The following is an 18,671-nucleotide window of genomic DNA, read 5'->3' on the forward strand; positions in this document are numbered from 1 at the left end:
AACCGACGTGGTGTGTTCCATCAGTCCCTGTGTGGCCGATGGTCGGGTGGATGGGAGTTGTAGTCGCAACTCCTGCTATTCCAGCTTAGTTCAAGGACGGTCTTATACCATACGTGCCCGTTCAGCCAATTCAATATGCAGAACTGACACTGTCACATCATGTTCATTCCATGCTTGCAAGGAATCAATCCTTCAGTGTGGCTGATTACTCTATGGAACTCTCCGCTCATTGATAATAGGCAGGTCTCTTTTCTGTTTTTGGCACCTGCTAAAATAATTTTTGTTTCAGCAAACCTACCCAGGCATGTAATTTTAAGAGTTATTTTTTTAAAAAAACAACAACAAATAATGGTTTTAAGATTGCTGATTTTAATGATGTTAATTTGTTTTGAATATATATTGGTATTTTTAATGTAGTCTGTAGCTTGTCCTTTGTAGACTGCTTTGTAAACAGTTGTCTTTTTAAATTGTGCAAGCAGTATACAAATATACTTGAGTAAGCAGTATACAAATTTCATTGAATAAAAATAAATATGCCTGATATATATACAATATATCTGAGACTTTTCTCCCAGGGAGGTGGGGATAAGGGCAATGCTAGAATGGGGCCTTTTTAGTGGTGGCTCCCTGCTTGTGGAATGTTCTTCCCCATCACTATCTATTTTCAGGTGCTGTGCCTGAATAGCAAAACATGTTTTTTTTACCCAGACTTTTTACCCAGAGAGTATTTATGGTCTCTTTTAGTGGGGTGGGATCTGCTAGACTGACCTTTTATATGTAAATGGATGGAGGTGTTTTTAGGTACTAATTCTGTTTTGGTTTTAAAATTGCTTTGGGTTGCTCTTGTGAAAAAGGGACTAATGAATACTAATCACAATGCTAATGATTTATTTATCTTATATTTATTGCATTTATCTGCCACCTTTTTCTCCAAGGAGCTCAAAGTAGCTGGCATACATGATCCCCCCACCATTTAATTCCCACAACAATCCTGTGAGGTCATGCAATGAGCTTCATGTCTGTGCCGGGATTTGAACCTCGATCTCTTACAGGCCCTAGTCCAACTCTCTAACCACTGCACCACATACAAATGGTAATAATAATAATAATAATAATAATAATAATAATAATAATAATAATAATATAGGATTTACACTCACGATAAGGTAAGAATGCTGAGCTGAATGGAGCAGTAATTTCTAAATCTGTTGCAAATGGGACAACAATAGATGAAATTGTTGTCTGCCAGAGAGGGAACTGGTAAGGCTTTTTACAGGTGGTCTGAATTTCACAGTTCATGGTTTTCCATAATGATACATTACATCTTCCGAGGCCACGCTACTGCATCCTATAATTCTGGTCGCAGTCCAGGACTCAGAAACCCACAATTGTACAGCTGTATTCATTAGACATGCTCCAAGAACATATCCCAGTAGGATCCGGTTTTTATCTGAAGATTAAAAGCTCAATAAAGCCTTGATTAAAGAGAGAGGCGCTCTATTCTCAACACACACACCCTTGGATTGCAGGGTTGCCGCAACCCATATAAATTAGGAATCTTCATAAATGCGATTGCTCACGTTTCATGAAGAAGGTGGCTTGGCAATTTTAACAGCTGCGGAAAGAAATAAGCAAATACTCCCCCTCCCCCACATTTCCCTCCCCACTATGGAACTGTAACAACGGGGCACCTGTTTGATTGCTGTCTGTTGGTCAGAGGCGTTGCAGTTACATATGTGCCAAAAAGATATAACTTCTGCTTATGTGCCTTGTTGTTGTTGTTTAGTCGTTTAGTCGTGTCCGACTCTCCGTGACCCCATGGACCAGAGCACGCCAGGGGTCACAAAAAGAGTTGGACATGACTAAACGACTAAACAACAACAAGGCACATAAGCAGAAGTTATATACAATGTCATACATATGTGCCAAAAAGATATAACTTCTGCTTATGTGCCTTCCTATATACATATAAATGTAAGGCTATCATCACACTGCAGTTCACATGGCCATCAATAGGTGGCCCCACCAACTGCACTGAATGGCAGGCAAGTGAGTGAACAAGCAGCATGGGGGGCAGCCAGCCCAGAAGAGTTGTTTAATGGAGGGGTTGAGGTGCTTCAGAGAGCAGTTTGGCAAACCGCTCTTTAAAGCACCCACCCCCTCCTTTAAAAAGGGAATGGGGCTTGGGGTGAGCTGTGGGGGGATAGCCGAGGGTGAGGTGTAAAAAGAGATGTATTTGGTCAGGTATAAAACCCAGTTGTTCTGGATTACCATCAGCCTTAGCCAGCCATGAATGGAACTCGTGGACCAATCTAGAATGTAGCAGATATACATGTACACACAACTAAAAACTTCAGTTTGGGTTTATTGTTCAATAAAAGCACAAGTCTTATTTGGAAGAGGAAAAAAAGGACATTGCTCCAAACAAGGGCATAATTTCACATGTTTAAGTATTTTCAGACTAATGACATCCTGCAGGTCTAGAACGTACCCACCCCACTCAAAAGTAGCTAATCTTGCGGTTCACGTCAACTTTATGGGGAGTTAGATTGCTTTTAATTAAAAAATGAAAGCAGGAAAAGCTTCCTAAAGGCAGAGAATACCCAACATTTAACCTATCTATTCCTACTGTCATAAATATCTCACATACACCAAAATTATATTAATGACAAACGACTTGTTGCTACGTTCCACATACAGATACAAAATGCTGGAGCATGGCTTGTAAGACCTTGATAAAACCTGGGGTCATAGAGGTGGTTGCACCCAATTAAATCTTGCAGAAAGTAGGCCCATTGAAATGAACAGACCCAAGCTATCCATGGTTATTATTTTGAATGGGTCTACTCTGAGTGGGATTAGCATGGCCTACAACCCCAGGCGTTAATTTGCAACTAGGGAGTGTTTCTATAAAAAGGATTAGTTGATAAGGTGTTGTTGCAATCCCGAGTTTCTGTAAGACTGGCTTGGCCTGGCCTGGCCCAATGCAAGAACAGCCCTTGAGAGAACAAGCAATAATCATGAGAATCTGGCAGGGAACGGGATAAAGACCAGCGCACTGAGGACTCCATGTCTCTCAAGGACCAAGGCGTTCTCAGTCTTATTCAGTAGTTAGACATTGACGCTCCAGGTAGACTCATAAACTTTGGTGGATTACGGCAACCCAGAGGGACAACTTTAGTGCAAAATCAGGGGTGGGTGTGTTGGTGAACCTCCCGGAGCAGCCCATGGTTCAAAGGGCCCAAGAACAGCGCTCGATTGCAGTGAATAGCTCAGAACGTGACACAGAGGAGAGCCGGGTTTTCTGACACTCTGTGACATTTACCTGTCTGGTGGCTCCCAGAGCATCACATTTAACAGGGTGTGGGATTCAGTCACATCCTGACAAATTCAGGTGATGCCAATAAAAAGAGGATTGGGTGCTCTTTGCACAACAAACCTGCTTCTAAACCAAACCAAACTAATGGATGTTTTGCAGGAAGGAAAGTGATGGGGAAAGGCACTGGGAAAGTGGGTATAACAGCTGCTTGAATCAGCATCGTTTGCCTGGCAAACAGATCAGCATGGTTTCTCAATGAATGACGGATGTTGTATAACCTCCACACAAGCTTTGTGCAAATAAAAAGCAGGATGGATACTCAATAGACGGGCTGTTCAAGAGCGATTTCTGACCCTACACTTCTGTATGATTTCATCCAGGCAAGGGGACTACATCTAATCTTAGCATACGAGCCATAGGAGGGATGCCCTGGACCATGGGCACACAAGCCAGCAGCTTTCAAGCAGGGAGAAAGACCTCAGTTAACTGTGGCACCAGGAAGACTGTGCAACTTAACTGAGCAGAGTTACTCTAACTGCTGGAGTAAAGACTTAGTATGTTAAAGTTGCAGCAGAACTTGTCTGAGTCAGACCTGTTGGTCTATCTTGCTCAGTATTTTCCACACTGAGTGGCAGCTGAGTCCAGGGTTTCAAGCACAGAATCTCTCTCAGTCCTACATGGGGGTGCCAAAGGGGGATTGACCCTGCGACCTTCTGCATGCAAAGTGAAGGCTAGATGGCAAATGAGCCCGTATACCTCTGCCCTTCCCCTCCCCAAGGGAAGGACCAATGACTGCCATAGGGCCCCTGCCCTCTTCAAGCTGAAGGAATTTCAAGTGTCATTGAGCTTGTTGCCTCCTCAACCTGTGGAACACCTGGACAGCCTTGGGAAGTTGGTGGGCTGATGTAGTAGAGATTCAGGGAAGGTTGGGCATCACCTGGGGGAAGCTAAGAAGGTCTCAGCACCTGAGAAAGGGCCCACTCCCACCATCCCCTCTAGCCTGTGTGACATCCTGAGTGAGTGCTTGCAAGCTGGGTCAGTGGCAGCCACCATTTTAGTGTCCCACAATGCCCCAACACATCACAGCTGCTAGGAATCATGGGAAATGCACACGGCAATTGGAGCTCACCCAGGCGCCAAACGATCTGAACTGCCCTCCCTTCGGATGCCAAACAGATAAATAACCGCACAACTTTCCGAAGACATCTGAAGGCGGCCCTGTATTGGGAAGTTTTTTATGTCTGATGTTTTGCTGTGTTTTTATTATGTTGGAAGCCACCCACAGTGCAGCTGGGGCAATTTTTTATAATATAACCACCATGGTTTTAGAAGTTGACCGCCACCTCTCACCTTCCTCTGAGAAACATCCCAGAGGTTGCATCTCAGATGGTGACAAGACTTCTGGAATGAATCCCTCTGGCACGGAGGTGGGGAGCCTCAGGTCTGGGGGCCAATTCTGGCCTCCGAACCTCTCTCTATGTGGCCTTTGGGGCTCTCCTCAGGGCATGCCCCTCATTGTCCCTGTTTCGCATTCTCCTTGAGTGATTTTCACTGGCTGAAAAGTGCCCTTGAACCCCGATAATGCCATTTTGCTTGTCTAGATGGAGGGAGGGGAGGGGAGGGGTGTTTGCGTGCCTATGTGTGCAGAAACTATCTGGCCACACAAGGGTAAAATTTGCATTTCTTGCCCCGCCTAACACTGACATGTGGCTGCCTAGTAGAGGGGAATGTGGCCCTTGGGCTGGAAAGTAAAGATTCCCTGCTCATGGCAAGGACCTGGGTCATGTGATTTTAAAAGGCTACTGATACGAAAGCCACACACTGATCTGATTGGAATACTGGGAGGAAGCAGCAGAATGTTTTGAGGAGGAAAGAATGCTCTTTATAAGAAAAAAAAATGTACAACATCAAGTGGCAATTGCATGTAGAGCGAGAAACAGGGCGTAGGGATGAAGGGAGCTGGGAACTTCTAGATGGGCCATCCTTCAGGCGCAAGTAGCTTCTTGGTTCTCCAGAGGTATTTCATTACCATAGCTGCCGTCTCCATACTGGATGTAAGGAGGTATTTGAGGAGCCTCGATGATCAGCAGCCCCTCTGGTGACAAGGATGCAAAAACTGTGACGGGATCCACTTCTCCAGGAAGCCTAGTGAGGGAACATAATGATTCATAAATAACACACACATTATCATTCAGCCCAGACACCGAGATCCATCTCTGAGGGCCTTCTGGTGGTTCCCTCACTGCGAGAAGTGATGTCACTGGGAACTAAGTACGGTAACAGGGCCTTCTCGGTAGTGGCGCCCGCCCTGCGGAACACCCTCTCACCAAACGTCAAACAGATAAACAATCTGAAGGCAAAACAAAATAAAAAAATTCCTTCCAGCAGCACCTTAAAGACCAACTAAGTTTTTTATTTTGGTACGAGCTTTCGTGTGCATGCACACTTCTTCAGATACACTGAAACAGAAGTCTCCAGATCCTTATATATAGTGAGAGGGTGGGGAGGGGTATTACTCAGAAGGGTGGTGGGAATGGGTTTTTTATTTTGGTATGAGCTTTCGTGTGCATGCACACTTCTTCAGAGCACACGAAAGCTCATACCGAAATAAAAAAACTTAGTTGGTCTTTAAGGTGCTGCTGGAAGGAATTTTTTATTTATTTTGTTTCGACTACGTCAGACCAACACGGCTACCTACCTGTAATCTGAAGGCGGCATATCAATTCTAATCATTAATTTTCTTATTTCCCACCTCTTTCTCTGAGGAGCTCAAGGCGGTGTACATGGTTCTCCTCGTCTAAACCCCGCAACAACCCTGAGAGGTAGGGCTAGGCTGGGTGAGGGATTTGAACCTTGGTCTCCCTGGTCTGACACTCTTCCCACTAACCCACACAACTAACAATGAATGAATCAGGCATCTCTGGTAGCTAATCATTTGGCCTTAAATGTAAACAGGGTACACACCCTACACTGAAAGGACACGATTCCCCACCCACCCACAAAAGAAAGATCCTGGGAACTGTAGTTAAGAATGTTGGGAATTGTAGCTATGCAATGGGGTAAAAGCTACACCTCCCAGGATTCTGTGAAGGAAGCTATGTGTTTTAAACATCTTTTAAATTTCTGGTGTGTATTCATAAAGGGGGGAAAGTTTAGAAGGGAAAAGGCTTAGGAGAGGGATTATGCTCGCTTTTCTTGCTTCCCCCCCCTTATTATTTTTTTAAAAGGGGTGTTGTATTGTAATACAGGCTTTGTGTTAAATCTGTGCAAATTCTTTGGCAACTGGTTTGGCCAGATGCCTTCGTTTAAGCTGAGTACAAGCACATCAAAGGAAGCTTTGGCGTTGCAAGCAGGAAAGAAGCATTCCCAAATAAGGAGCTCTTGTGAAACTCAAGAGACAGGCCAGCCATGGCCTAGTTGGGTTCTCAGCGAGATGGTAAACCTGGAGAAGACTCTTCTACCCTTTGTGACCTGCAGTCCCCTGCTGTTATTTTTTTCTTAATGGCAGAGAAAGTTCCGGAGCATGACTCATCGCTTAAAAGTAAACAACGAGGGCCCGAGAGCATGATGAGGCATAGATTCTAAAATAGACATCAAGAAACAACTTTGCAGAGCAACTCCAGGACTGAGCTCAAAGCCCTACCCGAACCATCCATTGAAAGCAGTATGATACAACTTTAAGCAATCTAGGCTTCCTGCAAAGGCTCCTGGGAAATCCATGTGGCTCAGTGTTATCTACACGGAGGCCTCTTCTGCACCGTACATTTAAAGTGGTATCATACCACTTCAAACAGCCACAGCTTCCCCTAGGGTTGCCAGACTCAATAGAGGACAGGACTTCTGTGCCTTTAATTGCCCTGCTCTCTTTTGAGTCTGGAAACCTTAAACCTTAATTTCCAAGCAAAGGTTCTGCTGGTTTCTCTGTAAGGCAGGCATCCCCAAACTGTGGCCCTCCAGATGTTTTGGCCTACAACTCCCATGATCCCTAGCTAACAGGACCAGTTGTCAGTGATGATGGGAATTGTAGTCCAAAATATCTGGAGGGCCGAAGTTTGGGGATGCCTGCTTTAAGGTTTCCAGACTCAAAAGAGAGCAGGGCAATTAAAGGCACAGAAGTCCTGTCCTCTATTGAGTCTGGCAACCCTAGCTTCCCCCCCCAAAGAATCTGATGGTCATTTATACCTTTGGCACCTCCCTGCTGCTGCCCTCTGGCTTTTTAGCACCCCCTAAGGTAACCCCCACTGCCCAGGGGGCAGTGCCACCTGCTTTGGGATCCACTGCCCCACAGCATGGAGCTCTGGCCAAATGGCACCCTGTCCTGTGAGGGGTGGGGAACACTCAAGGATTTCCATGAATGTGCAGAACGCCCCTACTCTAGAGTTCTGAGGGGTCTGTCCCCCCTCCTCTGCTCTCCCAATTAATCTCTGTCTCCATACAGCCTGGGGGCTCCTCAAAATGCCTATCAGCTCTGAGCATCAGCACAAGATAGCCATGAGAGTGACCACGCTGCTGTCACTCCGGGGAGGAAAGGTCAACATTGCTCCAGCCTTACTGGCACCCAGAGAGCCCTGTATCATCTTTACAGGAAAAGGTTCCAGGAGCGTGATGGGCAGAGGTCAAAGAGTCAGCGAGCAAGTGAGAAGGAAGGAGAGGCTTTCCATCTGCTTGCCTGGTGAGCCGATTCTGTAATAAAAATCCCGCCAAGCGGGGAAGGGGAAAGCCTGAATGTCGGTTCAAGGCAGGGAGCACACATCCTTGAAATCCAGGGCAGGCTGGCCTCCGCAGCATACGATGCATTCAGCATCCCTAACAGCTGACCCCGATCAAACTAGTGTTCAGAGAAGTTAACCTAAAGGCAACCATTTATTTATTTTTTTCTGTTAAAAACAGGTTTCCACTAATTTAGTGCCCTTCAGATGTTGGCTGGGGCTGATGGGTAGGGCTGTCAGTTCAGGAGCATCCCAGACCCTGAGATTTCAGGGCCCAAACCTACTGGCGGTCCCTGGGGATGTCAGGGTGACAGGCCCCAGTGATTCTTCCTCTGCACTCTCTCCCACCACTGTCCTCTGGAGACAGAGGTTAATTGGGAGAGGGGAGGAGGAGGAGGACAGACCCCTCAGAAAGTCTATGGAATTATTTGTAGCTTGCTTCTGCCAGGCTTAAGCTTGCAAGGGGCACTCATAGTACATTCCCAGCCGGAGATTCAAGCCCTCTCTCTGCCACATGGAGGGGGCCAGGAAAAACCAGGAGAGTTCAGGTCAGTCCTGGAGATCTGGCAACCCTATTGGTGGGAGTTGCAATCCCAAACATCTGGATTTGGAGTTGGCTCAGGGTTGGCGAACTCGTGGCTAAGTCATTGTTGAACTCCAGCACCCAATCAGCATGACCCACCCCCATTTTAATTTGCCCCAAATCAAATGCCCTGTCCTATAGATCTATGAAATCTGGGTGCCCAGTGAGAAGGGTGGTAAGTGGTGGCACAGCTGGGTCATGAGGAGCCCTTTGGAGATGCTGGAGACCTTGGCTGATCGGTGGCACTGGACCCAGGCAGAGATATACTTTCCCCAGACGTATTTAGAAGCTCCCTGGCAAGGTAAGGTAAAGGACCCCTGGACGGTTAATTCCAGTCAAAGGCAATGAGGTGTGGTGCTCATCTCACTTTCAGGCCGAGGGAGCCGGCGTTTGTCCCGAATGGAGAAAAATCCCGGAAATCCCCCGGATTTCCTACCTGCCAGGGAGCCTCTATTTTGGGTGCCTCTCTTCCCATGTGTGGGCACCGGAAATCGGGCAGAGCGGCACCGGAGGTCGCTTCTATGCATGCCTGGCGGCCATCTTGGTGACGGCCGCTGCCATGCAGCCACCACCAAGATGGCCGTCTGGCATGCATAGAAGTGACTTCCGGTGCCGCTCTGCCCGATTTCTGGTGCCCACACACGGGAAGACTGGCCCCGGAAGTAGCTTCTATGCAACCTCCGGTGCCGCGCCGCTGCTGATCCCGCATTTTTCAGCGGGATACTTGGCAGGTATGAGCTCGTCTCGTCATGTAGATTCAAACCGCTGACCTTCTGATTGGCAAGCCCAGTGCTTTAGACCATGTGCCACCCATTTCCCTGGGAAATGAAGCTGTGAAATACTTACTGGATTTTCTTGGTAAAGTTTTTGGATACAATTCCGCCTTCCATCTGTTGTTCTTCATGTTTACCTGCAAAGAACAGAGGGGTTTTTTTTTGGTGTAGAAATTCCACAGCGCAACAAATTTCCATCAAGCTTGCCACACATTCTGGTTTGTTAACTCAGCTGGTTATTATAATTTCATGTTGCTGGGGAGCGGGGAGGGCGTTAAAGCAGCAGTTCTCAAACAAGCAGACCACCTGAAAATTGTAGGCGGGTCTCAGTGGACTACTTGGCGATCTTTCATTCATATAGCACCAGCATCATTTTCAAATCTAGCATGGAATTATCAAAATCACAGTCCGCGGAGGAGCGCCACTTACCTAGTACATTTTAAGAATGTACTAGGTAAGTGGCAATTTTACCTAGTAAAATTTTAAGAACAATTACCGGTAGCAACTACACTAGCTGCATCTGCACTATACATTTAAAGCTGTACCATCCCACTTTAAACAGTCATGGTTTCTCCCCAAAGAATCATGGGAATTGTAGTTTGTTAAGGGTGCTGGGAATTTTTTACTGTTGCCTTCTAAATAATGTTATGACTTTATACAGTTTCAGCTCTGTGGGGTTTTATTCCTTTGCCCTTACTTTTTAAAAATTGATTTGTCCCTGTAAAGTTTCTTTCCCTTTGTTCTCTGTCGTAGCTTTTTTAAAAAGAGATTTGTTAAACTACAATGAAGGCATTTTGCTGTTGCAATGAATTCATTTTGCTGTTGCAATTTTGTTTAATCCATATATATATATGGGGTGGCCTATGATTGCATGGGCGTACCCAGCGAGGGGCAGCTGCCCCCCCAGAAGCAAAAAAAATAAAATAAAAATACCGTATTTTACGGACCATAACCCACACTGAAAACTGAAGGGGAAAAGTCGCTGTGGGTTATGGAAATCGGGCTGTTTCCGCCCCCTCCGCGGCTGCAGCCAGCAACAGGAACGTGGGAGGGGGGAGGAGCAGCCTGAGCTGGGGGTGGTGGTGGACGGGAGCTCCATCCTTCCTTCCCCCCTCTTTCTTTCTTCCTTTTTCTCTCTCCCTCTCTCACCTCTTCTTTTCTTTCTCTTTCTTTCTTTCTTTCTTTCTTTCTTTCTTTCTTTCTTTCTTTCTTTCTCTTTCTTTCTTTCTTTCCTTCCTTCCTTCCTCCCTTCCTCCCTTCCTTCTCTTCCCTCCCTCCCTCCTTCCCTCTCTCTTCCCCTCTCTTGCCCCCCCTAGTTTTGATCCCAGGTACGCCCCTGTATGATTGTATAAATAAAATAAACAGTGGGATAACATGGGCATAAATAGCATGGGATGCAAGCTGAACTTCTCTGCCCTGAAGCAAAGCAGGATCATTTATTATTTTAACTACTAAATGTTGCTCCCATTTCTTACAATCAAGAAAACCTTATATATATATATATATACTGTATATATATATATATATATATATATATATATATATATATATATGCCAAATATCCTCAAACTATATTAATGATTTTTTGCCCATTAGTTTTTATTAATTTTTCAAAATTGTTAACCAATTAACCTCAAATTACCATATTTTCCAGTGTATAAGACGCCCCTTATTTTTGGGGACTAGAAATTAAGAAAATGCACTATGCACTATCTGTGTATAAGATGACCCCTTATTTTAAACTTGAAAAAAATTAGGGAAAAATATAGTCTTATACACAGAAAAATACAGTAATTCAAATTTAAAAGCTGACTTCCCACCCTTCTCCCATGATGTTGCCATTCCTCCCCTCCCTTTTCTTGCTGCATTATATAACATAAAAAGGTAAAGGTAAAGGACCCCTGACAGTTAAGTTCAGTCACTCATCTTGCTTTACAGGCCGAGGGAGCCAGCGTTTGTCCGCAGACAGTTTTTCCGGGTCATGTGGCTAGCATGACAAAGCCGCTTCTGGCGAACCAGAGCAGCGCACAGAAATGCCGTTTACCCTCCCGCTGAAGCGATACCTATTTCTCTACTTGCACTTTTTAGCGTGCTTTCGAACTGCTAGGTGGGCAGGAGCTGGGACCGAGCAACGGGAGCTCACCCCATTGCAGGAATTCGAACCGCCGACCTTCTGATCGGCAAGCCCAAGAGGCTCAGTGGTTTAGACCACAGCGCCACCCGCATCCCTATTATATAACATACTTTTATCTAATTCAGAACTAAATTTATGATTTCATAGTTTTCAGAAACAATGGATTTCAGGAGAAAGTTTTTCTCCCTATCTCAGAACTAGAACTCAAGAGTCATTTGATAAAGCTGATTGTGGGAAGATTCAGGAACGGCAGAAAGAATGATTTAGTCACACAGTGCATAGTTAAAACTATGGAATTCGTTCTGACAAGAAGCAGGGATTGCTGCCGAATTGAGTGCATTTAAAGGAGGATTAGACAAATTCCTGGAGGATGCAGTTATTGATGACCCATAACCATGATGGCTGTGTTCTACATTCACTGTCGGAGGCAGGGTACTCTGTTGTTGGGAATCACAAGTGGGGAGAGGTGATGTTATATAATTAATAATAATAATAATAATAATAATAATAATAATAATTTATTATTTATACCCCGCCCATCTGGCTGGGTTTCCCCAGCCACTCTGGGTGGCTTCCAACAGAAAAATGAAATAAAATAATCTATTAAACATTAAAAGCCTCCCTAAACAGGGCTGCCTTCAGATGTATTCTAAAAATCTAGTAGCTGTTTTTCTCTTTGACATCTGATGGGAGGGCGTTCCACAGGGCGGGCGCCACCACCAAGAAGGTCCTCTGCCTGGTTCCCTGTAACTTGGCTTCTCGCAACGAGGGAACCGCCAGAAGGCCCTCGGTACTGGACCTCAGTGTCTGGACAGAACGATAGGGGTGGAGACGCTCCTTCAGGTATACTGAACGACCTGCATCCAGGACCTGCTTGTGGGTTTCGAAAGAGGTATCTGACTGGCCACTGTGAGAACAGGATGGACCTTTGGCCTGATCCAACGAGACTTTTATTACGCTCAGACACCAAATGCATGGTTGAACAGGAATGTTTTAAAACTCTACCTACAGGTTAATAATAAGGGAGGAGAGATACCGGTCTTTGCCAGCCAGGGCAGCAGCCAGCAGCGATTTAAAAACATGCTGTGCTCCAATTACTGTGGACGTTACTGATATGCTGTTCAGCTGCTGCGTCTATTTTTGACCTGGCCAATCCTTGTGCCTGGATTGTATTCTTCTAGCTACTGAATGGTAGCTAGATACCAAGGTGGGGTGGTACTGGTATATCTCTGTATTAAATACATATATAGTGGTACCTTGGTTCCCAAACGGCTTAGTTGTTGAACAAATCGAACTGTTGTGGTTTGCGGATGTTTTTAGGAAGCTGAACATCAGACGTAGCTTCTGCTTGAGTGCAGGAAGCTCCTGCAGCCAATCGGAAACTGTGCCTTGGTTTTCGAATGGTTTCAAGAGTCGAATAGACTCCCGGAACGGATTAAGTTCAAGAACTAAGGTAAGTTCAAGAAAAGGTAGTAGCCAACTAAATTTTACTATGAGTAGAACTATTGAGATTACTCGACCTAAGTTGGTTATGTTCATTAATGTCAATGAGTCTACAATGAGTAGGATTAGCACTAGACACAACCAAGTATCTTCATATTTGCTCCATGTTTTGCTTCTGATCACATTTCACTGGTGGGCAACTCTCGCTTGAAGCCATGAATCCGGTTGCAGCCTTTATGCTAAGCATAGGAGTGGAGGATAGGTTCATGGCTACCAGCCAATGAGACGCTTCTCCATGAATTGGTCCAAAAGTCTTTTAACTAATCCAAGTTCCTGTGGGAACGAGTTCCGTAGTTCAATTACGTACTGTACGAAGAAGCCCTTTCTTCTGTCTTTCAGCGCCTGCTAAACACATTCTTGTTTAGACAAGCCTACCCAGATTCTTAGAAATGCTGGCATGAATTTTACCTTTCTGTAAACCGCTTTGAGGTGCTTTTTAAACCCAACAATCAAGCAATGATTTTATGAAATCAATCTGTCCTGAATCTTCCAGCTTTCAGCTTCGTGGGATTCCCCTGAGTTTCAGTGTTATCGGAGAGGGAGAAAAACCTTTTCTCTTGCACTTTCTCTATGCCGTGCATCGTTTTATACATGAGGCTCCAGCATCGCCAGGAACAGCTGCTGTCTGAGGCACCGCCATAAAAAACGCTCAGAAAATCTCTACGGAATGGAATTCCCTGGCAAGAGGGCACCCACAGACTGCCCTCATGGCAGACAGGTTGTCTCTGCCGTCATTCCCAACAGCTTCTGGGCGAATTAGCGAGAGCCTCAGCAGGAGCGAATCCACCTCAGATACAGCTCTGGAGAAACAACTGCTGCTTGCTGACATTCTCTCCCTAGGCCACATTCACACCGCACATTCAAAGCACTATGGTGACATTTTAAACATCCTCAGCTTCCCCCAAAGAATTCTGGGAGCTGTTGTTCGCTAAGGGTGCTGGGAGCTGTCCCCCTCGCAGAGCTACAATTGCCAGAGTGGTTTAACAACAGCATTTATTGTTTATTTATATGCTGCCCACCTGGCTGGGTCGCCCCAGCCATTCCTCCTTCCTGGTCAACGCTGAGAATTATAGTTCCGGGAAGGGAATAAGGGTCTCCTGACAATTCTCAGCACCCTGAACAGACTGCAACTCCCAGAATGCTTTGGGGAGAGGCAGTGAAAGTGGTATCATAGCGCTTTAAATGTATAGTGTGAAAATGGCCTCAGTACATTTAGCATGGATTTCAGTCACCACACGGAACATTGCATAGCTGCCAAGTTCTCCCTTTTTTAAAGGGAAATTTCCATTATGCTGAATAGGCTTCCTTGCGAGAAAAGGGAAAACTTGGCAGCTATGCAGAACATGGGTACTTATTCTAGGCAGGCCGGATGTCTGACCAGCGCTGTGATTATCCATGAACCACCTGTTGATGCGCAGAACAATAATGTAGGGAGAGAGACAGATTGCTATCCATCAACAACCTGATTAAAACTGTTTGCACACTATACTTTAAAGGACATTCAAAACACATTCCTTTCCTCAAAGAATGACAGGCACTGTAGTTCCACCCCTTACAGAGTTAAAATTTCCAGCAACCCTTAAATTGCCCAGAATTCTTTGAGGGGAAGGGTGCGCTTCAAGTACGTTTTAAAAGTATAGTTTGTACACAACAGGTCTCCCAGATGGCTGCTATTTGCGGGTGAGATTCAAGGCTCATCCATACTGTCGTTCAATATTGATAGCCAGTTTCCTGTACCTCTGCATATTCTCCGTTGTCTGTATGATATTTCTCCTCTAAATCACTGTCTTCACACACTTTCTCCTTCCTCAATGTGGATTTTTTAATAAAAAAATACCCTCTTCTCCCTTTTGGAAGTATGAGGAAATCCAAACTGAGAGAAGGGTGTACGACGGCCGCAATTTGTAGGAGAACACCATACGGACAATATGATGGTCGTCAAATAGCCGGCTTTGTCTAACCTCCCTGAAAACCAATCACGATGAATGCTCATGAAGAGATTGTCTGGAAGTGACCTAAGGGATGTCCCCAACTTAAAAATAAATGCAGGAATACTTCCACCTCAGAGATCTCTTGCCTTGAGTGAGCATGTGTGTGCTGTCATAGCACATGGCATCACATGGGGATGGTGAATGCATTTGCAGTGTTACGCACATGCTAGTGCAAAACTGATTAGACCAGCTTCCCCCAGCCAATGACTAGTGGTGGTGTGTGGTAACACAGAGGCAGGCTTTTTCACTGGAGACACCAGTATTGTGGAATGCCCTCCCTGCTGAAATATGAGAGGCCCCATCACTATTGGCATTCCGCTGGCTCCTGAAGGCACAGCTGTTTAAGGAAGCATTGCCCCTGAATTGAACTTGTGATTTTATCATTGTAAATGTTTTCTTTTCTTTTCTCTCTCTCTCTCTCTCTTTCTTTTTTAAAACTGTATTAACTGTCATGCTTCCAAATTGTTTTAACGTGATTGTGCATTTGTGTATGTGTGTGAAATTATGGATTGGCTTCATATTTGCAAACCACTTACAACAAGTCATTTTTTCATATACGTGGCATCAATCTAATCATCATCATCCTCCAATGCCTTCCATATGTTTTGGACCACAACTCGCATCAGCCCCAGCCAATATAATCTACAGTAGTGTATAATTTACATGTGCCATCTTCTGTGGATGGGGGAATATTAGAACTGGTTCAGACATGCATGTTGATGACTAAACCATCAAACAAGGCTGGGCAGTGCCACTACTGGGGAAGTGGCATAGATCAGTGGTTAGGGCAGTTGCTTTGCATGCAGAAAATCACAGGTTGGATTCCTGGGACTGGGGAATACGTGCTGCCTGAAAACCCCAATCACTGCTCCTTCTTAAAGTAGACAGTATTGAGATACATCAGGCACCCCCAAACTTCGGCCCTCCAGATGTTTTGGACTACAATTCCCATCCTGTTAGCTAGGGATCATCGGAGTCGTAGGCCAAAACATCTGGAGGGCCGCAGTTTGGGCATGCCTGAGCTAGATGGATTAATGGCTTGACTTGGTATAAGACGGCTTCCTATGCTCCTTTTATATCAGGGAAGGGACGTAGCACAGTGGTAGAGCATCTGTTTTGCATGCATAAGGACGCAGGTTCGATGCCCAGCATCCCCAGCAAGGGCTGGGAGAGATCCCTTGCCTGAAAGCCTGGAGAACCTCTGCCAGGTAGTGTAGACCAGGGGTTCCCAACAAAATTTTCTCAAGGACCCCTCATCGAGCCGCTATTGTGACAAGGACCCCCATTAATTCCTAATCCTAAAATTAAAAAGTGAGAGCCAAATTAAGAGTCTTTTTATATTTTATATTTTTAACCAACGGTCCATTTTTAACTACGCGAACTGTAGCTTCCGCGAAAAACAACGCTTTGTTTACAAACACTACTGTTTTGCAAAGAGGCAGTGCGCACCAGGGAGGAGGGAGGGGAATGGAGAAGACAGGGTACCTGCGCAGTAGCGCACAAATGAAGCCGACGCACGCAAAGCATCTTGGGGAGGGGAGCGTTAGTAGAATGCGCGCGCTGCCTCTTTGCAAAACAGTAGTGTTTGTAAAGCGCCACCTAACGGCATGCAGCAGAACTACTGCCTCTATCTAATTCTAGTTTTGCGCTAGACTCTGCTCATGCAGGAAGCGGCCAAAACAAAAAATCTGTTATCATACGAAATATATTTAATATATTTTTTATTCTAATAGCATCTTGCGGACCCCTCTGGCATAGCTCGCGGACCCCTGGGGGTCCCCGGACCACCTGTTGGGAACCACTGGCCTAGACAGTAGTGAGCAAGGTGGACCAATGGTCTGACTCAGTATAAACCAGCTTCCTGAGAATCACAGAACTCCAAACAGAAGGCGATCTCAAAAACAAGCAGTTCACACATGTGGCAACCAGCCAGGAATCAAATGACGCACTTTGCTCTCATTCTCCCTGTCTCACAAGCCCGACAGGCTTCAGCTAGATGTTGGGATTGAATGTCACTAACCCCCTGCATGCTTCGGAAAGCAGAGGCCTCCTCGCTTTCAACTTTGTCTCTTGAAGACCCTTGCTCAGGCCCTTGCAGCTGTTGAATCATTCTTATAAAGAGCCAGTCGCGTTAGTGATCATTCTGCATTGTTTTCAACGCTCCTTTAGGCTTCCCTGCATTTGTCTACATTCTTACATATCACTTAGGTATTTTATAGGAGTGGGTGGTATATAGATACTTTAATATCAGATGGGCAGCATATAAATAATAAATTATAATAATAATATTATTACAGTATTAATGCACGGATCCCAGAAAATCCCATTAAAGCACATTAATTCATTCCCCCCCCCCCAGGTTGGGACAATGAAAAAAAGAGGCTTTGGTTGATTAGTTTCCCCGCCTCCCCGTCTTCAAACGGGAATTGAATTTCAGTGAATTCGGAGATTATAAAATTAATCACGATAGGTGCTTTCTGGAGATAGTGAAGGCTGTCCAATCAGTAACATACATTTCTTCCCCCACCCTCCCAAAAATCCTAGGCAGTTTGTTAAGGGTGCTGAAAGTTGTTAGGAGATCCTATTTCCCTCACAGAACTACAATTTCCAGCATGGTTCAACAGTCAATCCCTCTTCTCGGGGAACTCAAACAAACAAACAAACAAATATTATACCCTGTCCATCTGGCTGGGTTTCCCCAGCCACTCTGGGAATTGCAGCTCCCTGGGAGGAATAGGGGTCTCCTAATAACTCTCAACACCTTTAAAAACTACAGTTCTCGGGATTCTTTCGGGGATGCCGTGACTGCAAAGTCAGTGATTTAGTGGTTAGAGTGTCAGAATAAGACCTGGGAGACCCAGGTTCAAATCCTCCCTTGGCCCTGTAGCTCACTAGGTAACCTTGGACCTGTCGCGGCCTCTTAAGCCTCACCTACCTCACAGGGTTGTTGTGGAGGTTAAAGAAGGAAGCGAAGAATCACGTACGCTTCATTGAGGGGGGAACAGGTGGGATAATACAGATGCAATAAAACAAATAATAAATAAGATGCGATCACACTGGCCTTAACTGGGTAGTGAAGATGGGTTCTTAGTCTTACACACATTTCGAACGCTTGCTCCGACATGTACCTCCCCACCCCACCCCAAATCCAGAATGACGCCCCTCTGCTTAATTTCCCCATCACTCACCTGAGACTTCCACATAACCGTCCTTGGTTTTCACTGTCAGCTCCTCAGGTTTAAAGCTCTGCACATTGACACACACTTTCCACGGCTCCCCGGAAAAGGGCGGAGGGCTGCCCCCAAAGGCCGGACCTTCTGTGTACTCCCCAAATCTGGGGCCATATCCTGGCGGGGATAGGCCGGTGGTCCGGGACCTCAGCGACCCTGGCCACGCTGGACCCAGTCGGGAGCGGGCCCAGTCCGGCCAGTCTGAGGTCAGGCCTGTGGGAAAGGAGGGCAGGCCAAAGTCATCGTCCAGAAGCCGCGAAGACAAGCTGGGTTCCCGGAACGTGTCTCGAAGGGTCCGGTGCCGGCTGGGATAATGGCATGAGAAGGGGATCTGGCTGTCACCCATGACAAGCTTCTTCTGAGTCTGAGCCGAGAGGAGTCACAGACTAAGGGAGAGAAAAATCCAACAATGATAACGCGGTTGAATTT

General features: G+C 45.7%; 1 protein-coding gene across 2 annotated transcripts in view; it reads right to left on the minus strand.

Moving 5' to 3' along the window:
- Positions 1–2,345: 2,345 nt before the first annotated feature.
- Positions 2,346–18,671, minus strand: part of HSPB8 (heat shock protein family B (small) member 8) — a 31,584-nt gene continuing 15,258 nt past the window's right edge. For both annotated transcript variants that reach the window (XM_035098141.3, XM_035098142.3), the window contains exons 2-4: positions 18,201–18,628; positions 9,458–9,521; positions 2,346–5,464 (exon numbers count right to left, since the gene is read on the minus strand). In XM_035098141.3, the coding sequence (XP_034954032.3) occupies positions 5,305–5,464; positions 9,458–9,521; positions 18,201–18,588 (612 nt within the window). In that variant the 5' untranslated portion in view covers positions 18,589–18,628 and the 3' untranslated portion in view covers positions 2,346–5,304. The remainder of the gene's footprint in view (positions 5,465–9,457; positions 9,522–18,200; positions 18,629–18,671) is intronic.

The sequence above is a fragment of the Zootoca vivipara genome, chromosome 16 (assembly GCF_965207765.1).
Source record: "Zootoca vivipara chromosome 16, rZooViv2.hap1.1, whole genome shotgun sequence".
NCBI classification, from domain to species: domain Eukaryota; kingdom Metazoa; phylum Chordata; class Lepidosauria; order Squamata; family Lacertidae; genus Zootoca; species Zootoca vivipara.